Source organism: Haemaphysalis longicornis, unplaced genomic scaffold, assembly GCF_048455015.1.
Source record: "Haemaphysalis longicornis isolate Haplotype H1 unplaced genomic scaffold, Haemaphysalis longicornis Haplotype H1 scaffold_8, whole genome shotgun sequence".
NCBI classification, from domain to species: Eukaryota; Metazoa; Arthropoda; class Arachnida; order Ixodida; family Ixodidae; genus Haemaphysalis; species Haemaphysalis longicornis.
This window is the reverse complement of record NW_027526445.1, coordinates 173,878,565-173,905,932: the sequence shown is the minus strand read 5'-3', so window position 1 is coordinate 173,905,932 and position 27,368 is coordinate 173,878,565. Positions and strand designations below refer to the sequence as shown.

Genomic DNA, 27,368 nt, shown 5'->3' with positions numbered 1-27,368 from the left:
TCAGCAGTGCGCTTTCACTTTACGTGTCGTGGGCCGCTCAAACTGCGTTTGTGTCTGCCGGTCTGGCTACAGCATGGAGGAAAGAATGGGCTACAGAGAAGCGGCGGCCGCCCGATGCCCTCCGATCTGCGGTGGCGCCCCTCGTGGTAGCCTTTGTCCCCGTACGAAACTTGGCCGGGAGTTTCATGACCAGAGAAGCATTGAAGGACTCTGGCACCACGAGCCCGCTCACGCAAGCATATCTAGCTTTGTTGCTGGGATGAGCGAAAACAGCGCACGCAGCTATATTTGTTTATTTCTTTAATTTCGTACTGAGCACCCAACGGACAATGGAAATACGATGGTCTTTGCATATCACGGTTGGTCACGAACTCTCGTAACTTGTTCGCACTGCGCATACGCGACGCGCCGCCAGGATGCGCTTCAGGTATTGAATATTCTCCCACAGAATCTGTTGAAAAGGCACCGCGACTGGACATACACACAGAGATAAGACGCAGTCGCGGTTGCAAGGTTGTTGCGCTAGCTAGCACTTGCTGCGTGCCATCACAGGGGGCATATATCCAATCGATTGACTCTTGGCGAAAAAGTAGAACTTCAATATGTCGCGTAAAAAGGAATAGGGATGCGTACCGGGTGTAATGATGTTTATTGCAAGGTTTTAAACTACATAGTTAACGCTTCTGATCTTTTACGTCGCTTCGTCCGGAGTCGGCATGAATAAGCAGGCACGATAGTCGCATTTTCAACACTTTTGGGTTCATATCAAATTATTATTCTTGTCATCATTAGTAGTGAGCTTCATCCCGGAAATTTTTCGCGAGGTACAAAATGGAAATAAAATGTAAGACTAGTTCCTGTCGAGTATTTCTGCCGAAAATTTTGCAATCGCGTCTCATTCTCTATAGATTGCGGTTGTCTGTTGTCACTGAGAACGTGCGCCGTATTACGCCATGCTACCGGGCGAGCTGTGATGAGCGGACAGTGCTACGGTTACGGCCAACAGTCAAACGGCATACATGCCCAAATCACCAATGTTGAAATCGTAACGATAATCGGATAGTCGAATAATAAACACAACGTTCAACAAACCCCACTATTTGCACACCGCACTGGCCTCCCGACGTACCAATGTATCACCACTTGATCAACACAAATAATTACAGCTCGTAAGGGCATGAATTACCTCGTTGTTCCTCTGAAAAAGGCCTAACGCCGGACTTTGCGCCCTTCTAATGTTTTCACCGAGTGTGAGTGGGAAGCTCCAACAATGCAACAGATCCGACAGCGTGACGTTGCGCTCATTACTTTAAGCTCTGTACAGTGACGCGCCTCCAAACTTCATTTCCAAATAACCCAAACCGCGGTGCATCACGCAGTTGGCCTCCTTTGGCGGCCCGCCCGTCAAATGTCCTGCACGGCGCCCATGAAGAGTATCAGGTCCGTCTCCTTGTTCTTCACCACGTAGATGAAGGGCCTGGAGCTCTGACAGTCCCTGTACGCCTTGGGCAGCTCCTCGGTGTAGAAGTTGGTGAGCGAGAGGGACACGGCGGCGGCGGCGGTGATGCCGGTGGTGTCGAGGGTGAACGACACCTTGTGGATTATGTCGGACACGAAGAGGTTCGAGGCGATGCCCGACAGCATGGCGTGCTCGTCGAGCAGGTCCAGGAAGCCCATGTGCCTGAGCGTGTAGGACGGCTGCACAGACTCTTCCACGTGCATCTTGGGCACCAGCACCTGCGCAAACGAAGAGAGAGAGAGAGAGAGAGAGTAAACGTTTAATAATACGACCCATGTCCGGGTCAGCGCTCTAAGGGGTTGAGATCAAACGACCTCCCCCCTGATGGTGAGCAGGTGCTGAAGGAGAGTTGTCGGCGAAGAGGTCGTCTTGCCGAGGTGGGCAACCCAGGCCTCCCAGGAGGAAAGGTGATTGGGTAGTGAGCGACGTTGCGGTGTGTGGGCTCTGGGACAGGTCCAGTAAGTGTGGGTGAGTGTCGACCATCCGTCCAATACGCGATCAACCGACCGACCGACCGAGCAGAATGATGCAAGGGGATCTCAGCGAGAAGGCTTCCTCTGCTTTAATTTTTTGTAATTCTGTACACTTGGACAGCCCCCTTTAAAGACGTGGATGTTGTTGAGATTTTTCACGCCTGTTAGTATTCCTGTGTCCATCATAAACATCAACGATCAGTGGCACATCTGGTCTTGAAACCTCCTGTTTTTCAAGATTTTTTTACGGAATATGATTAGGGAACTGCTTTTGATAACACCTCCATATTGTCGAATGCCCCCGCCGCGTGTTTCCAAACGCTTCGCTGAACAGAGCGCCCACGTGACATGTGTGATGTCACTGCGCGCTATTCTTTTGAGCGCCTGCTAAAAGGAGCCTAGCGTTCGGCCTCTGTGGCCTCGATGTAGAGTACTGAGTATCTGACGGTTTGGGTTCGAGCCCCAGGAGTTCCTTATCTTAGTTTCCTTTTTCATTGCTTACCTGTTTTCTCCAAATGTAATTTTTGTTTTCTAAACACAAACCTACGTGTTTTTTAGTTAATAATATTGGTTCGGTATGTTTTAGGCCGCTTAAGGTTTGGGGCGCAGCCAATGACGATATTTAATTACTGTTCTGCATAGCATGAACGGACATGTCACGTGGGTTCTCTGTGCATCGAAGCGTTTGGAAATACGCGCCCCTGCCCTAAACCTAAAGGAAGTTTTACAAAATTGAATAAAAGCGGTGCTCTCCCGAAGATTCGCTTTCCATCAACATATTTACGGTAACACAATAAGGCTGCTGTATAAAACTGCATTTTTATTCGAAGTACCACAGATCTTAAGCAAACGTAGGGAGTAATTCCTAACCACTCCTTTGGTCACGTACTGATTCGTTATCCCTTTGAGAGTATTTCCTATGTATAGTAAAATAAAAAAAAATCTTTCTTCAAATTAAGCCATGCTCCAAAAGAATAGTCAGAACGCAAGTAAAAAAACGCGATAGTATCTAGAGCTGTTCTCCTGTTACCATTTTCTGCGGTATGGAATGTTTTGATTTTTATTAATATGCATTTTATTCCCAATTTCGGAAAGACACATAAAAACCCAAATTTTATCATGGTTCGCAGCTCTCGTAATCAGACCCCATTTCATCCCTTTCCATAGTTTCAAAAATAATAAAACCCAAAAACGTAGCATCATCAATTTTCCCAAAGCAAAATAGCACCCATTTCCTACGCAAGAGCATTACCGCTATCACTGTTACCACCATATGACCAGCTGTCCTCTAAAAAGTGTGTGATCTAACCATCTCATTTAGGAGATGCGCCATGGTGAGTGTCATCATTGTTACGTTTATCGTAATTCTACTTTTCCCGTCATGTTGTCAATGAACAACCAGCACAATACCGTGACACACCGAGGCGCATTGCTGCCTCACCCGGAGGTATGAAAGCTGAAATAATGGCCCCTGTACCTAAACCGAGGTATAACTGTGTTATTTATGCCTCACTAAGACTTGAAGCGAGTTGGGGAGTGTACGCGTGTTGCCCGTGCTTGATTAAACACATCTCACTTTATCATATCCTAAGCACTTACCAATTCTTTTGAAATGCTTTTATTCTGCAGCATGTAGGGCTGGCTCTCAGCAGTACTTTTCCGGTATTTAAATGTTCAGGTGTGGACAAACATTTCCAAAATAACTCGTAAATATCAAAATGCGTCTGCCAGTTCGTTGGTTTTTGTGATGACACCCTTGCTCAACTGCGCCCGGAGACTTAATTGTAACCCCTTTGGTCAAGTGTCTTCACTGATAAGGATGCATATTTGGGGAGTAAGGGGTTTTACCGTTTGTTTGGGTCGAGCAGGGGAGTAGACTATCAAGACAAACACGACTACGAAAAGCAACGCACAATGAAGCATGGCGCTACTGCAGCATACTCATGCTGACGAAATTGCATACCGTTTATATTCATAAGGTGAACTGGCATCCTCCAGAAATGCGGCCTATGCCAACTAATGGAAGCAACATTTTTTTAACTTCGCAGTTGATGAAAAATGAGTCCTGTTCCTCACAAGCATCACACTCTTAAGTGATCAGCATCATCAGCAGCAGCCTATTTACGTGCACTGCAGGACGAAGGCCTCTCCCATTGACCTCCACCCGCCCGTGTACTGCGCTGCTCGAGTCCCTTCTCCTCCGAATTTCCTTATTTCGTCCCTCCGTCGTGGCCCCTCCCTTATGCGCCAGTGAGGCCAGGGGTAGAGACAGGGATGGAAGTGACCCATCTCTTGGTATCCACTCCATTACCCTAATTGTCCCCCGGTTCTCGGTTCGTCTAACTGCATGGCCAGCCCAAGTCCATCTTTTTTTAGCACGAAAGTGTTTTATTCCCGGATACACAAAGATCTCACCGACGTCACATCCGTCACGGAAATGACCCGAGTACAATGGAGCAAAACAGACTGCTAAAACTCTCTAATAGAGAGTTTTAGCAGTCCGTCCGTTCCGTCGTGTACGTAGTTGCCGTTTTGACCGGGACCTGTCTGGGCACTTGGGTATTCGTCGGGGTCTGGGGATTAGTTCCGCGGGCCTGCCGTCGCCATGTCCGCGCCTTCTCGCCGTTCCTCCTCGCCCTTCCGTGCGCGCAGTCGCAAACGGGTCCCGGTAAACCCGGTAACAACGTAACCAACGGAACAGACGGACTGCTAAAACTCTCTATTGTCCTTCGCTGAAGTGGACACATCTACCAGAGAAACCTGCAGCGGGCGTAATGTAGCTCGTGATGATCGTGACGACCACAAGCTACCATTGCTGACTGCGTGCACTCAGTGTTGCCGCCAAGCGCATGTGCGCTCTGTCTCCGCGTACCGATATGCGCTCGCCGGTGGCCTCCAGCTTGTCCAGCACCCGCTCATACTGCTCCAGCGACAGGTGCTTGTGGAAGCGGCGCAGGCTCGGCGTGTTGTCCGCCATGAACAGCACCATGCTCAGCTTGTCCGAGCTGAGCGGGACCTGCGTGGTCCGAGGAACAGCGTAAGCCGCGAGTGTTTTGGGCGAAGTCTGAAGCTCCCGGACTCTCTCCTTCCGGTGCGGCAGCTGGCGCGCATGTCGAGCTTTCGAACCACCTAGCGTCACTAAATATGCTACGCTTAAGAGTGCCGCCACTTCGTGCACCCGGAAGCGGCTGGGGGCCATTTTGTTTCTGGCTTGCAGTGTTGCCATCTCTCCCAACGAAACCGCAGCCGGTTGTGACGGGCAGAGTGCGACCGGCCGCTCTAGCGTCCACGCAGCATAGAGAGAGAGAGAGAGGAATGGCGCCCAGAAACAAAATGACTGCGCTCATATGTAAAGAAATATCGCGTGGTGCCGACCGACCAATCAAAATCCTGGCGGCACACAACAATGAGAGAAAATAGTGCCGATACTCTAAAAGCCTTTATTTAGTGACGCTAGAATAACCCTAGGTGTGGCCGGAAACCTACCCACACAGTCTGCAGTATACACTGGCACAGTTTCTGTTGGCAAAGAGTCACTAATATCCATAAATTTTCCCCCGCACTCGGTTTTAACGAGGGAGGGCAATCACGATCGGCCATGCACGACAGACGCCACTTAAAGGAGCCATGAAGAGAAAACAAAAGTTTGTTTTATTCGAAAGATTAGGTGTTTCATAGTACCCCAAGCGCTTTCCCGGAAGCAAATGATGCTTTATTCACTGAGAAATAAGGCAATTTAAGCCAAAATTTTAAATCTCCCGCTAAAATTGAACATTCCGTGACGTGTACAATGGCGTCATAGAGCCGGTCCATGAAACAGATACTTAGTATGTCGACTCCATATAGCACCCACACGCGGGAGTCGATCGAGACGGCGGCCATTTTAAAAATACTAGTAAAACCTAGTGCACCCGCAGCCCTAGTCATGGAATCGCCTGATCCGGAGAACAAAACTCTCGCCGAGGAGCTCGGGCTTGCATTTAACAACCTCACACCACAAAAACGCTCAATGCTTCTAAGTGCACGAGCGGCAAGAGTTGTGGGATACGCGGTGGACGGGAAAGCGACCATTCCGCGATAGCCACAACAGACGAACGCCCAGCCCCAGCCGTCGGCACCGCTGCCTCGTCAGCCCCGTCGCGACGGACGAATATAGACTGGTACGTATGTGCCGTATTTTGATTACGGTTAATAATAGTTAAATTTCAGTAGCAGTATCACTTATGCCAGTTGGCCGGTGTCGTGTATGGAAAGCCGTTCGCGCGAGCTCTCTGCTTCGACCAGAAAGATACGAGCGTCAATGCGCGGTGATTACGGCATTTTTTTCCCCAAGGTCAGAGCGATTTGACGAAGTCGGCGACGAGCGCCAGCATGTCCCAGGAGTGAGCTAACGTAAGGGTCCCTGCCGTAACTGAACAAACTGAAGTTTTCAGTGGTTGTAAACTGGAAACGAGCTCGTAACGACAGCAGCAAGCGAACACCATTCGAAACTTACGCGACGACTGGCACTATCTCGTCGCTTCTTGCTGTTCCTTACTCCCCTCGTTTCTATTTTTACCTTTGCTGGTTGGCGATATGACGGCCAACCTCCTGTGAAGGGATTACGATACGAAGCAAGGTCGCGGCTGTGCGTGCTTGAACGGTTCGTTGGCCCCGAAGAGCCTCGAACCCGAAAATTCGTCTGCGCGACGGCGAGATGTCGAGCTCGGCCGGCGCTAGTTTCGTCAGTTTCGTACGCATTGGCGCACACGCTTGCGAGTTCGTTCGGACCTTCAACCGTTTACTCCACCGTTCTTTGTCATAAAAAGAATGTGCAGTATGTTTCACGGGCATTTAGCTCGCTATGCAAGCTGTAAGCCCTGCCTAACATGCGTTTGCTTTTGCCGGCCTCCGCCAATCGCAGAGCATTCCCAAGTGACATCACAGGTTCTGTTGCGGAAAATGAGCTGGTGGGTCGCATGGTCATTTCCTTTTTTCCTAATTATGTAGCTTATTTGAGCGAAGTTTGCGTTATAAGTGGTGTCGTTATGGTTCTAACGAGGCAATCTTTCGAATGAACCAAACTTGTGTTTTCTCTTCATGGCTCCTTTAAGGACATGGGTCCTGATTATCCCTTTCACAGAAGCGACAATATCCTCAGCCATACGGACTCGCACGAACGACAGTGGTACCCGACGGAAGGACTATGAGTGCACACGTGTCAGTGCTTATATCTCCCTTTTTTAGAGCGGAGCTCTTAAGCGCCCTCTCCTGTGGTTTCGCGTAGTCCGTCGGCCTTGTAATAGAGAGAACGGACAAGCCCAAGATAGAGCGAGCAGGAAAGCGGATGAGGAAAGTGGCGCGAAAGCGTGAGGGGGAGGGTGGTATGCCGAGGCCACGCAAGACGTGCTCTGCTGCTCCGACGCGCTACGTGGTGGCGCCAGATTAGCGCGCGCCGTCGTGCGTTTGCTGATGACACGATCACTTCCTGACACGAAGGGAGTGCTGCCCGAGCAGAAGTTCGACGCCAAAATCGAGAGGAGCGCGCCGCTGAAGCAGCAGCTATACGCCGTCACCGAGAAGACTCCGCAGTTGACGCTGCGCTCAAATTCCGCATTTGGAAGCATTGTAATTGTCAGCCATATTTTTTCTACCGTTTACTTTGTACCTGAATTCCTATCCCCCAATGGAACGCACACCCTGATTACCAACCCCGGGTTTTAAAATAAAAATTACTCCGCTTTCTCCTCTTGTTTTGCAGTTTTGCAGTCGCCACTCGTTCCACAGCGTCCACATCTAAATTAACGCGACGCTGCGGGTTACAGTTAAACCTGGATGTAACAAACCTGCATGTAATGAATTCGTGGATTTAACGGAGTTTTTCAATTCCCCGTTGTCACACCATTGAAACTCATGTTTTTCCGACCTCTATATAACGAAGGTGTTGCGACCGTTAAAGGAGCCATGAAGACAAAATACAAGTGGGGTTTATTAGAAAGACTGCTTAGTCCCAATAACAATGATACCAATATCATCGCAATCTTCGAAAAAATAACGGAGATATTAAAGAAAACGTGTGAAGCAGTCGCGACCCCCTAGCCAATTTTCCGCAACTTTTCTATGGCGTCACGGAACCTTGTTTGTGCGATTGGCGACCGCCTAACTGACCTGTCTGGACGACAGATGACTGGACGTCTGTAATGGGGCCTCTAGTTCCATTTGACCGCATCACTTGAATGCTAACGTGCAGTTAACGCACTGAAAATTATGTTTTATTGTTGGCCCGTATGACGTCATTCTTGCTCATAACACGTCACTGTGACGCCAAATTTGAAAGTTTTTAAATACTTCTTGCTTTTTTTTCGTTAAAAAACATCCTTTGTGGCTGTAATCGAGCTGAGTGAGATACTGAATCCTAGTTCTTTCAAATAAAACAAAGTTGTGTTTTCTCTTCATGGCTCCTTTAACCTTGATGTAACGAATTCTCTGCGTGATAAGCGAAATTTTTTTGCACTTTTTCTAAAAAAAAAATCGGTTCGTGAAATGCACTAATTAGCGAACTTAGCCCGCACCGCAACCTAACGTGCGTTTCCGGTGTGGGTGCGGTGTCGGTTAGGTGCTAGGCTTGCCCGCCGGTGTGTAGTCGCGCGTTCCCACTGCCATCAGTGGTATCGGTTCGTCAGTGAAGAGTTCTGCTGCCAGAAAACGAAAAATTATGTCTTTACAAGACAAGCTAGCATTCTTCAATGCCATCTCGGCCGTGGAGAAAGAAGAACGTCGCCGCCCGATACCGTATCCTCGCTAGTACCCTCTCAAGAAATCTGACTACGGCAACGGGCATCAATTTCGCGAAAAGGCGTCCTTTCAGCTTACGTTTGGTCGTTGAAATGGGTTAAAGGAGCCGTGAAGACAAAATATAAGTTGGGTTTATTAGGAAGACTACTTAGTCCAGATAACAACGATACCAATATCACCGCAATCTTCGAATAAATAACGGAGATATTAAAGAAAACGTATGAAGCAGTCGCGACCCCCTAGCCAATTTCCCGCAACTTTTCTATGACGTCACGGAACCTTGTTTGTGCGATTGGCGGCCGCCTAACTGACCTGCCGCGACGACACATGACTGGACATCTGTAATGGGGCCTCTAGTTCCATTTGACCGCATCACTTGAATGCTAACGTGCAGTTAACGCACTGAAAATTATGTTTTATTTTTGGCCCGTATGACGTCATTCTTGCTCATAACACGTCACTGTGGCGCAATATTTGAAAGTTTTTGAATACTTCTTGCTTGTTTTTCGTTAAAAAGCATCTTTTGGGGCTGTAATGGAGCTGAGTGAGATACTATATCCTAGTTCTTTCAAATTAGACGTAGTTGTATTTTCTCTTTATGGCTCTTTAAGGCACCGGGAAGTGAAAAAAGCATAAGTGATACTTAAGTTACGTTTGGGAATACGGGGGTAAGTGACCTTGGTTCTTTGGAGAATCGTGTAATCACTAAGGTCGTATCGTGGGAAAGCAGCAGGCGGAAATCACGCAGTTTTTCACCGTGAAATAATCCCCTTAAAGGGTGAGTTAATCATCACTGATTCCTAGCGTTTTAGTTTCATTTCTGCTTCATTCACTGGAGGCTTCACTCAAAACCTGCATGTAACGAAAACATGCATGTAACAAAAAATTACGAACTTTTGTCAACTTCCTTATATCCAGGTTTAACTGTATATTTACAATTCTGCATCCTTCGCTAAAGGCTGCAGAAGGAGCGTCGGCTTCCAAATATGAAGATGCTGGCGCCGAATACTTACAGTTTGTGGATTTTGTTAGCAAACGCAGAACAAGTCACTTTATATTGCAAATGGTTGCTGCTGGTTTTGGGACTCTTAATACCCCTGTCACACGGGCACTTTCAATCGCGATTGAGTCGATCCGGATCGAGCTCAATCCGGATCGGGCGCATGCTACACGGTAGTTTCAATCGCGGTCGAGCTCGATCCCGCTCGAACTCACTCCTGGTTTCTCAAGCGCGATCGAACGAAAGCGGCGATACTCTCGTCCCCGCTCAGTAATGGCACAGAAGGTGAAAACTTCAACTAACGCTACAATTTGTGTCAAATAACTTGACCCAAATAAGCGTGAGGTAACATTTACATAGTTACGTATACCTACGACCGCGAGAAGTTACCAGACGCCGGCAGCAAGTACAATATTAGCGCCATCCAGCGTACACGAGTGCAACCGGTGCAGCTTTTCGATCGGGATTGAAACGGGCCGTGTAGCAGCGGCAGTGCGTCGAGCGCGCTCGAAAACTCGATCGCGATTCACTTCGATCGCGATTGAAAGTGCCCGTGTGACAGGGGTATAACAGGAGAGTTCGACGCTCGACACACACGGGAGCGTCCAACAACGCAATATAATGTATACCAAGCCCGCAGTGCGAGACCAGATGACAGAACCCCATCAGCGAGCTGTAAGCATCTATGCAGTTTAAGTGGGTCTTTATAAACACTGGCTGCAGTCAGTTTGTGCCCCCCAACATAACCGCAAGAGGGCAGCTGGCCTCTTGTCTTTAGACCATACGGACAGTACATTCATTCCGCACTGTTTACTGATCACCTAAGAACGTCCCTACTATGGCATAGCGGAGACTACAGTGATGCTACGAAAGCTGTACTTCTGATAGATGTATTCATGATCATTTCTGCAAACACTTCCACTGTCAGGATGTACAAATGACGCTCAGGGATACGCCTGTGCTGCACGGAAACATTCAGTTGACAGCTGACACTGACTTGCAATTGCGGCTAATAGATATTCAATGAGCCACTAGACGGACAATTCGTTCCAGAGAATTTGAAACGGTAGTGAAGCACAGGTGTTACAAACTTTGCGTCCATTAAGGCCTTGAGCTTTACGATCGCTGCGCCGCCTGCCGCCGCTTCTCCGCAGCGTTTGCAGGATGATCGCTGCGTGGCTGATTGAGGCTCATGCAGTTTTTTGGTTCTCTCTCGCTTTTTGCCTTTACGCGCCCTAAAAAGGTTGTTGTGAGGACGTCTGTAAGCAAATAGTACGTCTAGGGCACTTCAAGAGCAGCTGCGTCTTAGTAGAGTGCTCGAACGCCAACAAGAGCTATCCGTGGACGCTGTTTTGCGCGCTTCTTCGCCGCTGTTACGGGCGTAGGCGACGGCAGCGGCATATCACCACTGTCACCTCCGAACTCGTCAGGCACAAGTGAATTCTATTGTCGCCTCGTTTAGACGTGATACTGGCACAATGAGATGTTAGTTTCGTCTTGCAGCGCAAGCAACGAATGCGGAATTAGCGTCTCGAATGGGGCCAGTTGGTTCATTCTGCACATACAAAACAGCGCAAAAAAACAAGGACTAAGAAAGAAGGGCACAGACGAGCGCTGTGCCCAGACGAGCGCAGCGCTTGTCTGTGCCCTTCTTTCATAGTACTCGTTTTTTGCGCTGTTTTGTATGTTCTTAACGAATGCGGCTTCGTTTCGAGTGTATACGTCGTAGAAAAATATGTTTCGGTGATGTGATTACCCAGCACCTGAAAATAACGGGCCTTTTATGGGGAGCGGCCGGAGCCTGCCGCGGCTGCTTTCGAAAGTGGCCGCTAGGGGGACTTCAGTGGCGCCCCTCTAGGCAGCTCTCGAGGCATACAATGAATGCACGTTCAACGGGTTCGCCGTTATATGGCCTCGATAACATTTCGTCAATTTCGTAAACATTGAGGTAACTCTACGAATCCCAGGGGATGAAGTACCACCCAGAAATACTGCGTCATACATTTTAAAACACACTCACAGAGTTCCTTATCCCATCAGACTTGGCTGCACATGTCTAAGGAATTGACCCTGCCTTCGAATGTAACCCTATTGCTTTAGAACTGTAACAAGACAGGCCATGTCACAGCGGTCGGCGCCGAGCCCCTTGCTACGGGCCTGGCCTTCGACTTCTGCTGCACCGAAGATCTTAGAGCCTCCAATCTCTTGGTGTTTGTTTTTCAAAGTGAGCAACTCCGCTTTTGTTTCTGGCGGGAGGTTTACTAAGCACCCTGAGAGTGTTGTTTAAGTCAAGCGAGGCATACACTGGTTTCATCACCGAACATACGATTCACCATAACAGATACTTGGTCTTGTTTCGAAAAACCCCAATGTTTTTAGAATAGCTAGCACTGTTTCCTGACTGTGTAACTTCACCGTACCAGGGCTCTGCCTGAAGACCTTTGGTAAAAAACATCCCCTCTCACCAGCCCGCATGGCTAACTCGGAACAAGGACAATTTTCAAACCCGCGACTGAGGACATTTGTAACGTTCGCAAGTGTTTTACAGGATCATAGATTACTTTTATTGGCGAAAAGCGATATTTATTTTGCAATAAGTGACTTTGAGCAAAAATTATCGAAGTCTTGTTCAAACACACTTCTACGGTTGAATCTACTCTTTTCTCGAGCACGTTTCATCGTTTACAGACTGCTATTTCAGGCATTTTCAACGCGCATGTATTAACGCCTTTTAGTACTTTGATCGCAGCCTGGTTAAGTAGTAAGATACGTCATCAATACAATTAACGCTCATCCCATGGGACCAGGTTTGCGCACGTAACGTTCCTTGCTTTTTTTGTCACGTCTTCACATCGACGAGCACAAACTGCTTGTAGTCCCGATGTCGTCAATTTTCAGGGAAACCCCTCTAGCCACTCGTAAGTTTTCTATGTGACTTCAACCAATTGGGGATCTCGGTCTTAAAGGGACACTTAAGTCAATTTGGCGAACTTCAGATTTTGTTTGCATTGCATAGACTGGCTCTACAAAACACTCTTTTCATCGTTTATTCGGTGGATAAAACAGTATTTAATTTATAAATCCTGAAATAAGACATAATATTATGCGAATTTTGCGGTGGCCACATCAACTAACCGCAGGGACGCTTATACGAGATGCAGTTGTGATTGGACGATGTCCAATTGATTACAATTCAAGCCAGTTTAGGTTTCGTTTCTGTTAAGCAACATGCTTCTCATCCGACGTTATCGTTGGCTGGACATTCCTGATATCTCAGTAATTGGCATACCGTGCTTGTGCCATGTTGTCGGCTGTAAAATGCGCCAGATACGCCAATCAGCACGGCTTGACATCGTAAGAATCATTAGCAGAGGCGTGCGCAGTGGATGAACGCCCCCCGCGTCACCGAGACGCTCAAATGCGATGCGTATTACCCCGCCTTTGGAGCTTGCCTGGCTCGTGCCTGTTTTTCAAGAGGCGTGTTCGCACCAGCTCAAGTGTCGGCTGATTCGGCACTGTGCCCGCAAGCAGTCAGTACTTATGACAACGCCACGCCAACGAGAACGCGCCAGCGCGTCAGTGTCACTCTGCACGCGACCTGCAAACTCGCTCGGAGGGCAACGAACGCTACAGCGCAAAAATTGTGAATTCAGTACAGAAAACATCACTCCAAAACAAATGAATCAACTTCAAAAAACGTGCGCTATTGGGGATTCGAACATGCGAAATCACACATAATGTTCCACACCAATCGGCAATTAGCAAACTCAGCATGGGAACTGAATTATAAAGTATATATCGTATAGCATCTATACATTTTTATTTAGTTTTAGCATTCAAGCAGCTTAGATGACTATTCTTAAATAAAGCTCATGCAGTAAGCGTTCTCCAAATTCCCACAAATATCTCATCTCTAGCGACTGCATTCTTTAGACAGAAAATTGATCGCAAATGTATGGTCATGCTGTTGACCGCTGTGCTAGTTCACCCGGCGAAAGAAGTGCTTCCAGCACCTTTACATTGTACAATAAAAGTTTCGGTTGATTTTAATTCCTTAGTACTGATGTCTTCGCTGACTCCTCTGCTGCCTTCAATTGGGCTTAGATTTTTCTATAGCGTACCAGTCAGCGAAGCGCGGCATGTGCGCTTGTGTTGATCTACTTGGAGTTAGAGCGTGCTACATTCTACAAACTAACAAAGTAAAGGCACATTCTTCTAGGCGCAAACGTGTAGTGGCTTAGTTTCAACTGAGCGAACGAATTGAGACGACCCACCAGCGGCCGCACCGGCGACCGGCGGCCAAACGGTGCAGCAGACGATCAGAACATGTGAAAGCGTGTTTTCTGATCGTCTGCCAGCTCATTTTGCTCCTTCCTAGGTGCATTTCCTGATCGTCTGCTGCACCACTTGGCTCCTTCCTACCGTGAATCCCACCACGGCCGGACTGGAGCAGCGGCGAGCGCGCACTTTCATACGGCCTGCGCACCCAAGAAGGAACCCATACAGCAGATTCTTTACAGTGGGGGCGCTTCGAACCAACCCTCTGCCCTTCCAACCCGCCTTTCTGTTAGTCGACGCATCGCCTCTGGCCGAGCAGCTTTGTGTTTTTGACAGTGCGCTTCGCTGCCGGCGGGCCGCTCAGCCCGACCGGAGCGTGAATAGCAGAATCACGTTTAGCGAAGCGATAACCCCATCTCCCTCGACAGGAAATCATTCGCGTCACTGGTCGTGCCCTGTGCGTGTGCAAACCAAGACATCATCCGAAAGGAAAAATAAAAAAATAAGAAATGATATTTCAGTCACGGAAAGTGCCGTGTTTATTTGCCTGTCTCACCATTTTCATATAATACAGTCGCTGATAAGATATGAATACCTCGCATATTTTTCGTCATGCGCCCCGCGTTGAAATGTTTCTTTCAAATGTTTGATTCGGCGCTTCCGAATGATAATGTTAGGCTGTTTGACCCTAATAGACCGAAAATTCAGAAGGGGGTAAGGAATCAACTATTTTAAGAACGCCCATGTAAATTAACACTGGCAGGTATCACCTGTAGCCACGGCAGTGCTAAGGCAGCGGCAAATCCGCGCGCACCGCTCCTCTACCCCGCCCGTGTTGTGGGTCAACTGGCGAGGGTTGGTCCGAAGCGCCACAAGCTAGCGGCGGTGAAAGGTGGGAACTATACCCGAAGCGCAGGCCGTATGAAACTGCGCGCCCGCCGCTCCTCCAGCCCGGCCGTGATCCCACACGTGCGTTTCTCTCTGCACACCCAAGGTGGCGCCATCGTTCCACCATCAACTTGCGTTGGCTCGCCCGTCCGAATCTGCCGCCATTTTTCCATAGGTGAAAATCGTTATTTTCAGAACAAACAGGTAAGGACCGTCGTTGTTCCCGGTGTCAAACAAAAAAAAACCGCAAAATGCGACCTTCGTGCGAAGTCTGAGCGCGAACAGAGCGGCGGTTCGCTCAGGAAAAAAGTTCAAAGTGTTCCAGTTATCGTCGCACCACCCTGCTCCGTGGCTCAGGCTCTGCGGGCTCACCTCAACGGCGAGCAGCTTGTTTTCGGCGTCGCGACAGTGTCGGTAGACACCCGTGATGCGCACCAGCTCGGCAGCGCGCTCGCTGCCCGAAGCCAGGGCCCCAGAGTGGCTGGTAGCGGTGCACTCCGTAAACGGGTGCTTCTCAGTCGCAGCAGCCACCGCCTTGTTTTCAGAGAGAAAAAAAAGGACAAAAATCACGAGGGAACCAAATCACTCATCACTCCCTATGGTGCAGTGATTGTAAAAGCATTGGAATCCTATCGTCGAGTGTCTCTTGCTGTACAAACGTTTTTAAAAATTCGTTTTAACATTTATTCCGGGGTACACGAAGATTTCATTCACGCCATATCCGCCACGGAAGTGACGTCAGTACAACGAAGCAAGCTGCCTGTAAAGGGTGTACCCCTGCACACAGGGTCTTCTTGCGGGGAAGAAAGCTTTAGTACTAAAGAGCACGTTATACTTCGGGTTGTTTGTTTTCGGGTTTTGTATTCTAACAGTAAGGTGTTTTATGCCGGGATTCACCAATATTTCACTGACGTCATATCCGTCACGGAAATGACGCCAGTACACCTTTGCCGAAGCAACCCGCCAGTATGACGTCGCTCGCCAAGCACACCCACAAGACAGCTGTCGACCCCCACATCATGCCCAGCAGCAGATTTCGCTGCACATTTCGCTTTCGTGGTTTATCTATTCTTATGACAGATGAATCAACCAGAGTGTTTTCCTCACTCCATTAGTACGCGGAATAATCTGCCAAGTGCTCTAGTCCACTGTCCTTCGGACGCGCTTTTCACTTTAAGGCCTGTAATTTTTAATTTCATGCGTGTGCGTGTGCACTTGTGCAACCGCATTATGGATGTGCTCAAAGCCGGCCATTTGCGGGTATTATCAATACTTCGGAGTTCCCCCCTGATATAATGCCTTCTTGGTTCTGCAGAAAATTGTAAAATAACTTATTATCGTTGCTGTCTTTCTTTTTCGCCCTTTTCTCTCAGTGGGGACGTTATTTCGCTCTTCCGTTATTTGCGGATTGTCAAATCAACGCACGAAAACTACTTATACAGGCCTCAGTACTTTTTTAACACACGTTTCTAGATCCAAGGCCGCAACACAATCGCTAGTTGCACCTCTATATATCCTTTTCCCGTTGCCTCTTGCTATCCTTGTGTCCACTACTAGGACTTCGGACATACGTGAGTTCACGTCGCTAAGAAAAAATATTGGCTCCAATCTACGCAGTGAAGGTGGTTGGAAAGCAAAGCTCTGAACGACCCCCACAACAATTCCACATGCGACGTCACTTGAATTCACGCACGTGGCTCTACAAAGAGTGAAACCAGAGATTCTGCCAGCCGTTACCTGGAATTCGCGGGGCGGCGTCCCGAACGCAGCAGCGTCGGCTACGGCCGGGCTCGAGTGGCGGATGCCGCCGCTGTAGCCCGGCCGTGCATCGCAAGAAAACGGAGAGGACCGTTTTTCGAAGTGTGATACAGCGGAAACTAGGCATCCTGATGTGCTATCTCGGGGCTGTCTGCGACACAAGCACAAACACCGAAACAATCCGGCATGCGAGCTCAGTGATTCCCATTCATACACACTGAAACTTGATTGTTTCTTAAGTTTGAGGAATTGCGAGAAAGCTGTCGGAGCTTTTATAATCGCTACTTATCAGAACTAGTTGCTCCATTCATCTTTTGTAATACCTGTTAAAACACAACCGAACTGGTATTCAGCAATTTAGAAAACGCAGCCCCATTCGTGACAAACAGTGCGCAAAAGGCAGCGTTTTTCTAGCGGCCATATGTCTGTAAGTGGTCTCTACATTTTGCTTTCCCGTCCTGCAGAACAATCGTTAACGTATCTGCACCGTAGGACCACTTAATTCCGTCGGGTTCGGGTTACCCAGGAGGTGCTGTCGAAAAATTAATCAAGCCGTGCGAAGAAAGCGCGCGATGGACGCGAAGCTGCGCCAAAACAGACCCAACACCGTCGCTAAAGCAGACGGCAAAGCCGTCGGAAGGGTCCCGCCGATGCGCCCGACCTGATGAGCGCGGGGAACGCTGGGTAATAGCGCTCTATCGCCGCGCCATCTACACTCTGTTCCGTGAGTGAAAAGCGCCCTCCACCTCCCCAGCCGCGTTGGGGAGTTTCTTGTCCCGCACGCCACGAAAGAATCGTTGGCTAGTAAAGGTAAAAATTTTAGTTGATCCCTCCTTTATAGGAACCGGTAAAACACGGAAATGAAAGGGGCCTTCACAGGAGCGGTTGAATGTTAAAGGAACGTTCTTCATGTGCGAAGGGTTCGCGAACCTCATCGCGTCAGACGAAGTGACACCGACACGCAAGAAACAAAAAATAACTGGTGTATTCCGGGACAACGAAACCAAAAATAGCATGCACAGAAACAGCAGCTGAAACACACAACGGTCATGGGAACAACGCACCGCGGAGGAGCCTCAATTCACGCGCGTCCCCCGTACACGAAGGCGCTGGCATCGAGGCGCCAACTATCGGCACTCATTAGCGTCATGATGCGCTACTTCGCTTCGCCTATCCCAGACGGCAGCACCATCTGAATGAGTGATAGGGAAGGACAAAGGGCACGTTCCTAGAGATACTCACGTTTCTCTACATCGCGCGATGGGTAGAGCGCCACATACCTCCCGTTTTGGCGAGTAGCGAGAAAGTTCGTGGGCTCGAATCCTGGCGCCGCCGCGTCAATTGCTCTTTTTATGGCGACGTCACTTCCATGACGCATATGACGTCACTGAGATCTTGGTGTACCCGGGAATAAAACACTTTCGTGTTAAAAGCTTTGCTTTAAAAAGAACATTCAGCGAGGACATCGTTTGCTACACTCTTAAGCGCTCCTTCTAAAATCATCATCAAATTACTCACTTCGCCCTCTTGTACACATCTTTAACCGACGTTCGAGGCTGCAACAACCCGTTCACTGTATTCACCACCACTTATTTTCCCTTGCGTCTTGTTCTGCTCTCTGCTACTACTACCTGGGGCATACATCGAGTCCTCGTCGCCGAGTAAAAAGGAAAAGGACGTCAAACGGGGGCAATATTTGCTGCTCCCCAGTAATTGCTACTTCTGCACTTTGCATGCTGAATCCTGTAGCAGTGGAACGCGGTAAATTCAAATCGCCTTGCACAAACCTTTCGTGTGTTTAACTTGGGATGAGCGCGACGGTACAGGAACAGCATGAGGAGTGAGCGGGAAAGCAAAGGGGGCATTTCCTTGGCAAATGTCTACAAAGACTATCGTCTTTTGACGATATTTGCAACGAAAGGAGCAGATACGCGGCCAATTTTTTTTTTTTCGAAATGAACCAGATCCACCTGATGCGAATTTGAGAAAGAAGCGGAAGTTTGTTACCGGACGTAAATGCAACGCCGTCAAAGCTACTATGCGATATATTTTACATGTCTGCTAGAGGAAGTTTATGGCCTCAAGTAATTAAAAATTATGCCGCGAATTTGAGCGATACTGCGGCGAAAGTTTGGATTTGGCTCATATTGGATTGAAACACTCCAGTTGACGCGGCATTTTTACGAAAACGTTATTTAAATTGACTTTCAAGCACGGTGCGATTGAGTTTTGGTGTAAAAGGCATTGAAAATCTGCAACAGGGCTTCAAGAACAGTATAACTATACATGGAGAGCAGGTGAGTCGTCTTGGCACCATTTGCAGATCTTTTTGAATTCTTCCCTAGGATAATTTTCTTGGGCACGCCTGAAGGCACTCACGGAGTAAGCAAGCTCTTCATTGCTTTGCCATTAATTTCCAAAACACTTCACAAGAAAGTTGCTTATGTCTTATTCACGTTACTGAAGTAATTCGTACTCTCAGAGGGGGGTGGGGAAGGGGTGAGGGGAGATCTGCCAGGGCTTGTAAGCGGCGGCTATTTAGACAAGTACTAAAATGATAAATATGGGAGTAAAAAATAAACACCACCACAGTTATTCCCTACGGACGGGTGAGACGAAATGAAATCATCGCTTCACATTTCTCAGTTTCATTTCGTTCACCTCTTCTTCCGCTCACTTCGTTCTTGACACCTGGGACAGATTTCTCGCCGATCTCCAACTTGCCGTCTGAATTCACAATAGGTCGGCTCCGAAAAGCAAAAAAAAAAAAAAAAAAAAAAAAACGAATGTACTTTTAATGTTTGCGTTCTCAAAGCCAAAAAATTTATATTTAAATGTGTAGTAAAGGCAGCACCCGCGTTCATTTAGTTAGGAACGCTCGTTGGGTTGGTTCTTACGAAAGTAAGCGAAACATCAAACCACCACGCCGGAACGCACGCCGATCAACGAACGCCCGCGCAGCTCCCCTGCCGTGGTTTGAACCGTGGCGACACCGACCGGAGCGGGCGGAAACTATAATGGCAAACTGTTCGCATGGCGACGCAGTGAAACATCCCCCTCGCGAGGGGCACGATCAAATGCAGAGCATTTCCGGGGGCGCACGACGTTAAGTAGTTTGCGTTACGTTAATGTTGTTGCACTTGTGGCAACTGCTGACGAGAGAGCGCTCGTCAGCAGTAATTTGAATGAGTCAGGGATATAAGGCGCGTTCGTAGCCTCCCATTCTGTGTCGGCTTTGTGGCGCAGTGGGTAGAGCACCATGTACATTGCGTGCCGCCCGCAGGGTCAAGGGATTGAAACCGGGCGCCGGATAGTATTTTTTTATATAGTGTAGGGGGAGGGGTGCGGACTACGACTACGGACGTCAACGCGGGTGACATCGTGAGTTACTGAAATGTTCTGCATTTAAAAGTCGGAACAGTCAAACCAAAAGCAAGCTCCAATTCGGCAAATGCATTTGGGCCCATTTTGATCCGTGAAACAGCAGGATCTAGCTCATTTTCGATACGAACTACGATCTGCGTAGACATTTTGCAGGGCGTTATCTCAACTATTGTCTTGCGAATCACGCGATGCGCTTCGAGTGGTGTGCCGCCTGGGGTGTGTCTCCGGTCAAAAGGTTAACTTGCGCATGCTCCGCGAAACCGCTGGACGAAACTAGTAAAGCTTTACTCTAAAAGACGTATTTTGTGACTCCATGAACCATTTCGTGTGTCACAGTGGAACAATGGAAATGAACAATCGTGCGTTCACCACTCACGGGGAAGGCCTTGTCCCAGCTGGCCTTGACGTAGACGGCGTCGTAGAAGACAGCGCACGTGTCCGCGTCGGTGACTCCGCTCACCAGAAGCTGCGGTATGGCGCCCACCGTGTCCTTCTCCACCGACGAGTTCACGCACTCGCGGACGCTGTCCGGCTCCCCCTGCGACGGGCCGCAGTTGCGCTACAACTGTGAACGGTGCGGTGATCGCCTGGCACGGCCAGCTGAAGCACACGCCCAACTACACACAGACGCGTAAAGGCCAGAATACATGGAGTGAATATGCGACGAAAAGACGGCGAACAATGTCCGGCGGCGCGCTCCCGCCCGACGCTCGGCGGCGCAGAAAAAATTGGGCCCATCTCCCCGCGAGGGGGACTCGAGTAAATGCGTCGCATAGGGGGTGGGTGTATTGCGTTAACGTTTAGTGTTTGGGGAGTTGGTGGTAGTGAATGCGTTGTATCAGCAGCTTCTTGACGTAGTTTGAATGAGTCAAGGATATAAGGCGCGTTCGTAGCCTTTGATTCTCTGTCGGTTTAGTGGCGCAGTGGGAAGAGCACCATCTACCTCGCGTTCTGCCCACAGGTAGTGAATGCGTTGTATCAGCAGCTTCTTGACGTAGTTTGAATGAGTCAAAGATATAAGGCGCGTTCGTAGCCCTCCATTCTGTGTCGGCTTTGTGGCGCGGTGGGAAGAGCACCATGTACATTGCGTTCCGCCCGCAGGGTCGTGGGATCGAAACCAGGCGCCGATAAGTATTATTTTTTTATATAGTGTAGGGGGAGGAGTGCGGACCTGTTTTTGAGAGAGAGGAGGGTAGCGTGATGCGGGAGAGGAGGATTGGGGAAGAGGGCGCACCTGCGCGCTGAGCTGTTGCGGACGGACGGCGGACGCTACATGTGAGTTAAAGAAATGCTCAGCATTTAAAACGTCGTCCGCCGACAATCTAGCAGGGTCAGAAAAGTTCGGCGGCGGCGGAGCGGCGTCGAGCGGCAAACCGAAGGAACCAATCAGGTCTTCCGATTTCCCCTCCATGGTGTGTGGCGTGTACAGGCACCTGCAGACGGCCTCTTTGGAAAACTTTGATAGACGTTCGCCTGTTCCGCGCCTACACGAGCTAAAAAAAAGAGAGATTGTAAATGTGAAATCGATTGACGAAAATGGTGTTGCAAAAAGTGAAGCCCGCGCTTTTCTGATAGCTCAAGCCGCAAGCGCAACACGGTCCCGCCCGAACTACCGTGGCTTGTATCGCCGAGATAGGCATGTGTACGATAGCTTTTATTAGGTTAAATAAAGGCGATCCGTCTACATAACTTGTATTCACAGCAACATAAGGCCCGTCTGCAAGATCGGCGTGCGAGAAACAGGCGATATTGCTGTGAGGGTCTCTCAAATACAGCAAAATACTAGAGGCAGCCAGCCGTATGTATTTAGAGCCGTCTTGATGTCGAGATGGAGCGGAGGTAGAACGCCGGTTCCTTGTTCCTGGAGTCACTGGTTCGAATATTTTGCGGACCGTTCGTTCTTTTTTTTCAACAGCGTTTAATGATTTTGAGAACTGAAAACGCATATTTCAGCAGAATAAACGCCCCCGAGTCACGCCGAATCGTTAAACGACGTACAACCCAAGCGGGAAGCTCCTTCACTGGGTCTGTTTACTGAACGCGCGCGCCGTTGATTCTGGGCATGCGGGCAACCCAGCGTCGACGCGGCGGCGTAAGCCGTGTCTTCGCTCCATGTAGTTCAGCCGACGAACAAACGCCTTCATGCCGCGGCGGATTTTCCGCCTCGCGAATTTCGTCATGAAAGTTCGCCCCATGTATTCTGGCCTTAACATCGACGTATTCCTGTGTACGGCCAATGCACTGCTACGCGCACTGCACCAGTGCACAGCACGCGGGAACCAGTTCCGCCGGCACGTCCGAATGGGCGACTGGTTGGCCGAACGATCTGGTAGCGAGAACGGGGCTCGGTGCATTTCTTACGCGTTTGTCCCCAGGTTGAAAATAGGTTGTAAAAAAAAAAAGTCCGCACAAATTCAGAGAATTGTCTACTAATGGGTAGCATTCTTATTTCGCAAGTCTTGAGTGCGACTTCTTTGAAGTCAGATATGGCTATGAGTAGCGAAAGACGTGATTTTTTTGTTTCTTTTCGCCAGTGATGTAAATTAATTGTACATTATAGCGACGAAGTGCTTTTACTTCGCTAATTATTGATTTTGTCCGAGGAAGCAAAGGGTACTCCGAGTTGGCCCATTTGCCCTAATTTTATACGTATTTCCAAAGTTCTTTTGTGGAAATTTTTAGGGGCGAAGCCTCTCAGAGGTTGGGGCTGTTGGTGTCTCCTGTCGTCGTCGTCGTCGTAATCGTCGTCTCATGTGGTCACGGTACTAAAACACCGGGAAACTTGTTTACGCCTCGCGGCAGAACGCGAGGCGTACTTAAAAAAAAAAAAAAAACACCGGGACGCAGGTTTACGCCTCGCGCTAGAGAGCTTCGGGCTTCAAAGATGAGGCTTTTACAGCAAACTTTTACGAGCGCGGCGAGCTTGGCAAGTTGGTGAATGTCCATAGTGAAAACAGCGCATAAAAAACGAAGACAGAGAAGGGACCAGCCGTGGTGGTGATTTCCCTTCTCCGTCTTTGTGTTTTATGCGTTGTTTTCACCATGATTTTAGAGCAAAGTTGCATACCTCTACCCCAAACGGTTTTATCACCGTTGGCAAAAACGCCAAGGCGCCAAGAATACACTTATACTGCATGCATCACCACTCCCAAGGTTTCACTTTAGTGGAGATGGCTAGGGATTTTTTTAAACATGAAAGTGTTTTAATCCCGGTGTGAGGAGGCGCGTTTAAGAGCCAGGAGCCGGAGTGAGAAGTGAAGACAACGAAGCGCTCGTGCTGGGGGCGCTTCGAGAGAAAAAAGAGCACGCCGGGAAGGAGGAGAAAGAAGAGGAACAGGAGGCGGAACGGAGGTAGCAAGTTGAAGGCAGGAGGAACGCGGCTCTCGGCGAGTTCTCTGCTGGACGCGAACGCCCAGGAGACTCAGAGCCGAGCCACATTTCCCTCCTGGCCTTGTGGACTGGCAGCGCACGGGCAACAGCGCCGTGTCATCATTTGAGAGTGAGGAAGAAGACGGTGGTGGCACGGGGAAGCAGGAAGAACGAGGTTCGGGGAGCGACCTGCCGGACGCTAACGTTCGGGGAACCTCCGCTCCGAGCCGCGCCTTTCTCCTGGAAACTCTCTGCTGGGTGTGAACGCCCAGGAGACCTCCGCGCCGAGCTACACCAGGTCTCTTCGAGCCACCGAGTAGCAGCGTCAGAAATGCTCTGGAATCTTTCATGCAAGCAGCTCTTTTCATCGACCAGCAGCAGCGCTACCGACTAGGGCCTCGCGTCAGCGCACCGCTCAAGCATACCGACCAGCGCACCGAGCCAAGTGCACCTACCCAGCTCACAGACGTCTGCGACTTCCACACGTGAGCGCGAACTATTTTGGGACGCGAACTTTGTTGCGTAGGACATTAACTCTCGTGACTTGATTATGTTAATGCTCATTTATCTATTTTTCCAGTTATTTGTCCCGTAAATACACGTTGTCCTTGCCCGCAGCCAACAGCCTCGTCCTTCTCCGCCTGATGAGATTAACACCTCCTTATCGTAAAAACAACCTGCATCACACCCGGATACACCAATATTTCGCTGACGTCATGTCCGTCACGGAAGTGACGTCAGTACAAAGAAGCAAGCGGCCTGTTAAGGGTGCACCCCTGCACACAGGGTTTTCTTGCGGGGAAGCAACCTTTAGTACTGAAGAGTACGTCATACTTATTGTTGTTCGTTTTTGTATTTCATACTTCAACACAAAAGTCTTTTATGCCGCGATACCCCAAGATTTCACTGACGTCATATCCGTCTCCGAAATGACGCGAGTACACCTTTGCCAAAGTGACCCGCCAGCAGGACGTCGCTCGCCAAGCACACCCACAAGACAGCGGCCGACCCGCAAATCATGCTCCGCTGCAGATTTCGCTGCACATTTCACTTTCGTGTTTTACTGATTTCCATGACAGAGGAATCAACCACTTTTTTTTAGATGCGAAGCAGCTCATGCTCGGGGCTGTGTCCCTCCGTCCCTCGTTGTCGTTGTCCGCTGTCCGCACTCTACTGCGCGTGCACGTCTCTTCAGCCCCATCAGCGTTTGGGGTGACGTCAGCGCAGACCACTATAAAAAGAAATAGTTAGGCGGCGCCCGGTTTCGATCGCACGGCTCTCTGGCCGCAGCGGGAGGAACGTGGCGCTCTTCCCACTGCGCTACAAACCGAGACGGGAGCATGTGCTACGAACGCGCCCTTGTCCTTCACTCATTCAAACTACGTCAAGAAGCTGCTGATACAACGAAGGTACGCGAAGCTGAACGTCAACCGAAACGAAGAGCTGAAAACTGATGGGAACTTCAGTCGACCCCATGGCTGCTTCGCATACTACTCAGGGTTTCCCTACGGGAAGATGGTGTAATTTTTTTTTTCAGGACGCCACCGGTCCCACTAAGAAAGTTTTGACTTTAAAAAACCAACAAGAAACTAGAGAAGGCACGCGCATAAAACGTGGAATGCGCACCCGCATGTCGACCGTGTCAAGCTCGGCGTTGAAGTTGCGATCCATCACCGAGCGGAACCCCTTGGTGACTTCGAGGCTTCGCTCGAAGAACACGCGCGTGTACGTCTCCTGGCGAACGTTGGGCACCGGCTTGTTCAGGGCTTCGAGCAGCTTCTGGAAGGCGCCGGACATGTCGAAGCGCTTGTTCACCTGCAGGGCAACGATGACACGGAGGTCATGGAAGTGCCAAGGATGGCCGCAGACGATTCCGCGCCACGAATAAAGCATGCCGAGTTTATAATAGGTACGGCGCACCGCACAGAGGCCGCTGTGAGCGCAGCACTGTTCCCACTAAAGTTGTCTGCAGCGCACGCTAGGGCATCGATAAAGGAGCGGCGATTTCTCGAGCAGTTATCACCCACTTCCTGCAGCATGCTGTGCCAACAATCTATGCAATTGACCCCGAGACACGGCGTAAAGAAAAACGGCCGTTCCTCCCTGACATTTGTATTATCTGCAATCTGACTGGTCGGCTACAATAGTAGCGACTGACGTATTTGCGCCTGTGCCACTTAAGCTGTTCATTCTTCGCCTTGTTATCATGACGTTACCTTAGATACCTTCTTTGTGTGGGCGCCCGTGCTTGACTCGTGATAATCCCGGCTCTTGGTGTCTGGTACAAAGCGCCGACACTTGCGTAATATGAATGCTACGAACCGAGCCCGGGATATGCGTGGCATCTTTCCTACAAGAAATGACCCCCAGAACCACCAGGATATAGAAAACGGCGCAGCTGCTTGCGAGGAAAGCATCTGCGCAACGTGCCTATACCGGCGTTGGGGTGCCCCATCATAGTTGCTCGAAGTGATGGCATCATATCATGCTCGCCTGTTGACGCAATTGCAAGTTTTACTCGATTTTTTTCTATTTTGTGACGTAAATTTGCCCACATGCTTGTGGACATACATTAGAATTTGTAGACATACTTGTGCATTTCGCTACATCTTAAGACTCACAACATGCGCAAGATGCCCTAAAAGTACGGTCAAAAAGTCAAATTGTGCGATACAGGGCGCATATAATGTGCACTGATTCAGCACATCTGGCGTAAAAGTTTGGACCCTATCAACTAAAACGATACCCTGCTTTTATTGTGCCCCCCCCCCCCCCCCCACCCCCACGCAATCGGTGAAAACCTAGGAAAACGAGCTGTAGTACCTGCATCTTTTCTAAACTTCTTGGTCCACTGGAATAATTTTACAATTACAGGAGGCTTCATTGGAATAAGTTACGCAATTTCAATATCGTCCTAATCTCATTCCGTTCCCACGTTTCGTAATCGTCACAACTAAAAAATATTTTCTCTCTCTCTCTCTCTCTCTCTCTTACACACACACGCACACACACACACGCGCGCACACGCACACACGCACGCACACGCACACGCACACGCACACACACACACACACACACAACTACCACGGCACACCAGCCGTGCAAGGTAATATCAAGCGGATATGCGGATAACGCTGACTGCCCGCTAGACGCCTCATTTCCGCTCTCAAACTCGTCCGTCATCACTCCGCAGTTGTTACTTCATACCCGCCTTACCTAATTACCCCATGAAAGCTTGCCGCTTGTAACCTTCCCACCGATTTAGCGCTACTCCCAGTAATCTCTTCCTTTATTTACTAAGCCTTGTGTATGTAATTACCCGTAGTTTATTACAAGACTACGGGCTCGGCTTTGCGCCGCCCAGACCAGAAGGCTCAAGCTCCACTGGTCGCCCGGGCGGCCGCAGTCGCCGCCAAAACGGCGGCTGCCATCGTGAACTGACTGTGCTCCTAGATAAATGTGTTTCTGCTTCTTGTTGTATTGCTTGAACTGTGCTAATTACACAATCTTTGCCTGTCAGTTAACCTATTGCTTCTATTCACTGGCGAGGCGCGCATGCAGGTAACCGTGTGAGTGCGCCGTCACTGGTTACGTCGGGCTCCGCGGGATGGCGGTACTTGTCCGTGCTAAGCACATGATGTGTGTTGGACGTTCCAAACTCTACCCCACCGAACGCAAATTAATGCCTCGAGTCCAATGTGAATGCGATTAATAACATCTATGTTGACACCACCGTTGAGAATCGGGTTGAAACGGGGCATATGACGCGCGCCGGTGTTGTTCTTTTCTTCGGCGGGCAGGCGCAGTGGCCGAAGCCGCGCCATGTCCGTGGCGCATCGGCCATGTCTGTGGCCGTTTCCAGTGTTGCCAAGCGAAGAAATTGACAGCTAAACTTTTCGACGAGTATAACACGGCACGAAGTTGA

At 49.4% G+C, this 27,368-nt stretch overlaps 1 protein-coding gene across 1 annotated transcript; it reads right to left on the bottom strand.

Moving 5' to 3' along the window:
* Positions 1-636: 636 nt before the first annotated feature.
* On the bottom strand, positions 637-25,464 carry LOC144148757 (iris-like). The gene is made up of 5 exons (XM_077680272.1): positions 25,070-25,464; positions 20,451-20,612; positions 15,305-15,466; positions 4,865-5,008; positions 637-1,737 (listed from the first exon to the last, which is right to left on the bottom strand). The coding sequence occupies exons 1-5, from the start codon at positions 25,334-25,336 to the stop codon at positions 1,405-1,407; spliced, it is 1,068 nt and encodes a 355-aa protein (XP_077536398.1). The 5' UTR covers positions 25,337-25,464; the 3' UTR covers positions 637-1,404.
* Between the last annotated feature and the right edge of the window lie 1,904 nt (positions 25,465-27,368).

Excerpts from the sequence above, each read along its gene's own strand:
- LOC144148757 (XM_077680272.1), bottom strand. The coding sequence starts at position 25,336 with ATGCTTTATTCGTGGCGCGGAATCGTCTGCGGCCATCCTTGGCACTTC. Across the intron at positions 20,613-25,069 it reads TTGACACGGTCGACATGCGG|GGGGAGCCGGACAGCGTCCG; the intron begins GTGCGCATTCCA and ends GGCCCGTCGCAG. Across the intron at positions 1,738-4,864 it reads CCACCGGCGAGCGCATATCG|GTGCTGGTGCCCAAGATGCA; the intron begins GTACGCGGAGAC and ends TCGTTTGCGCAG.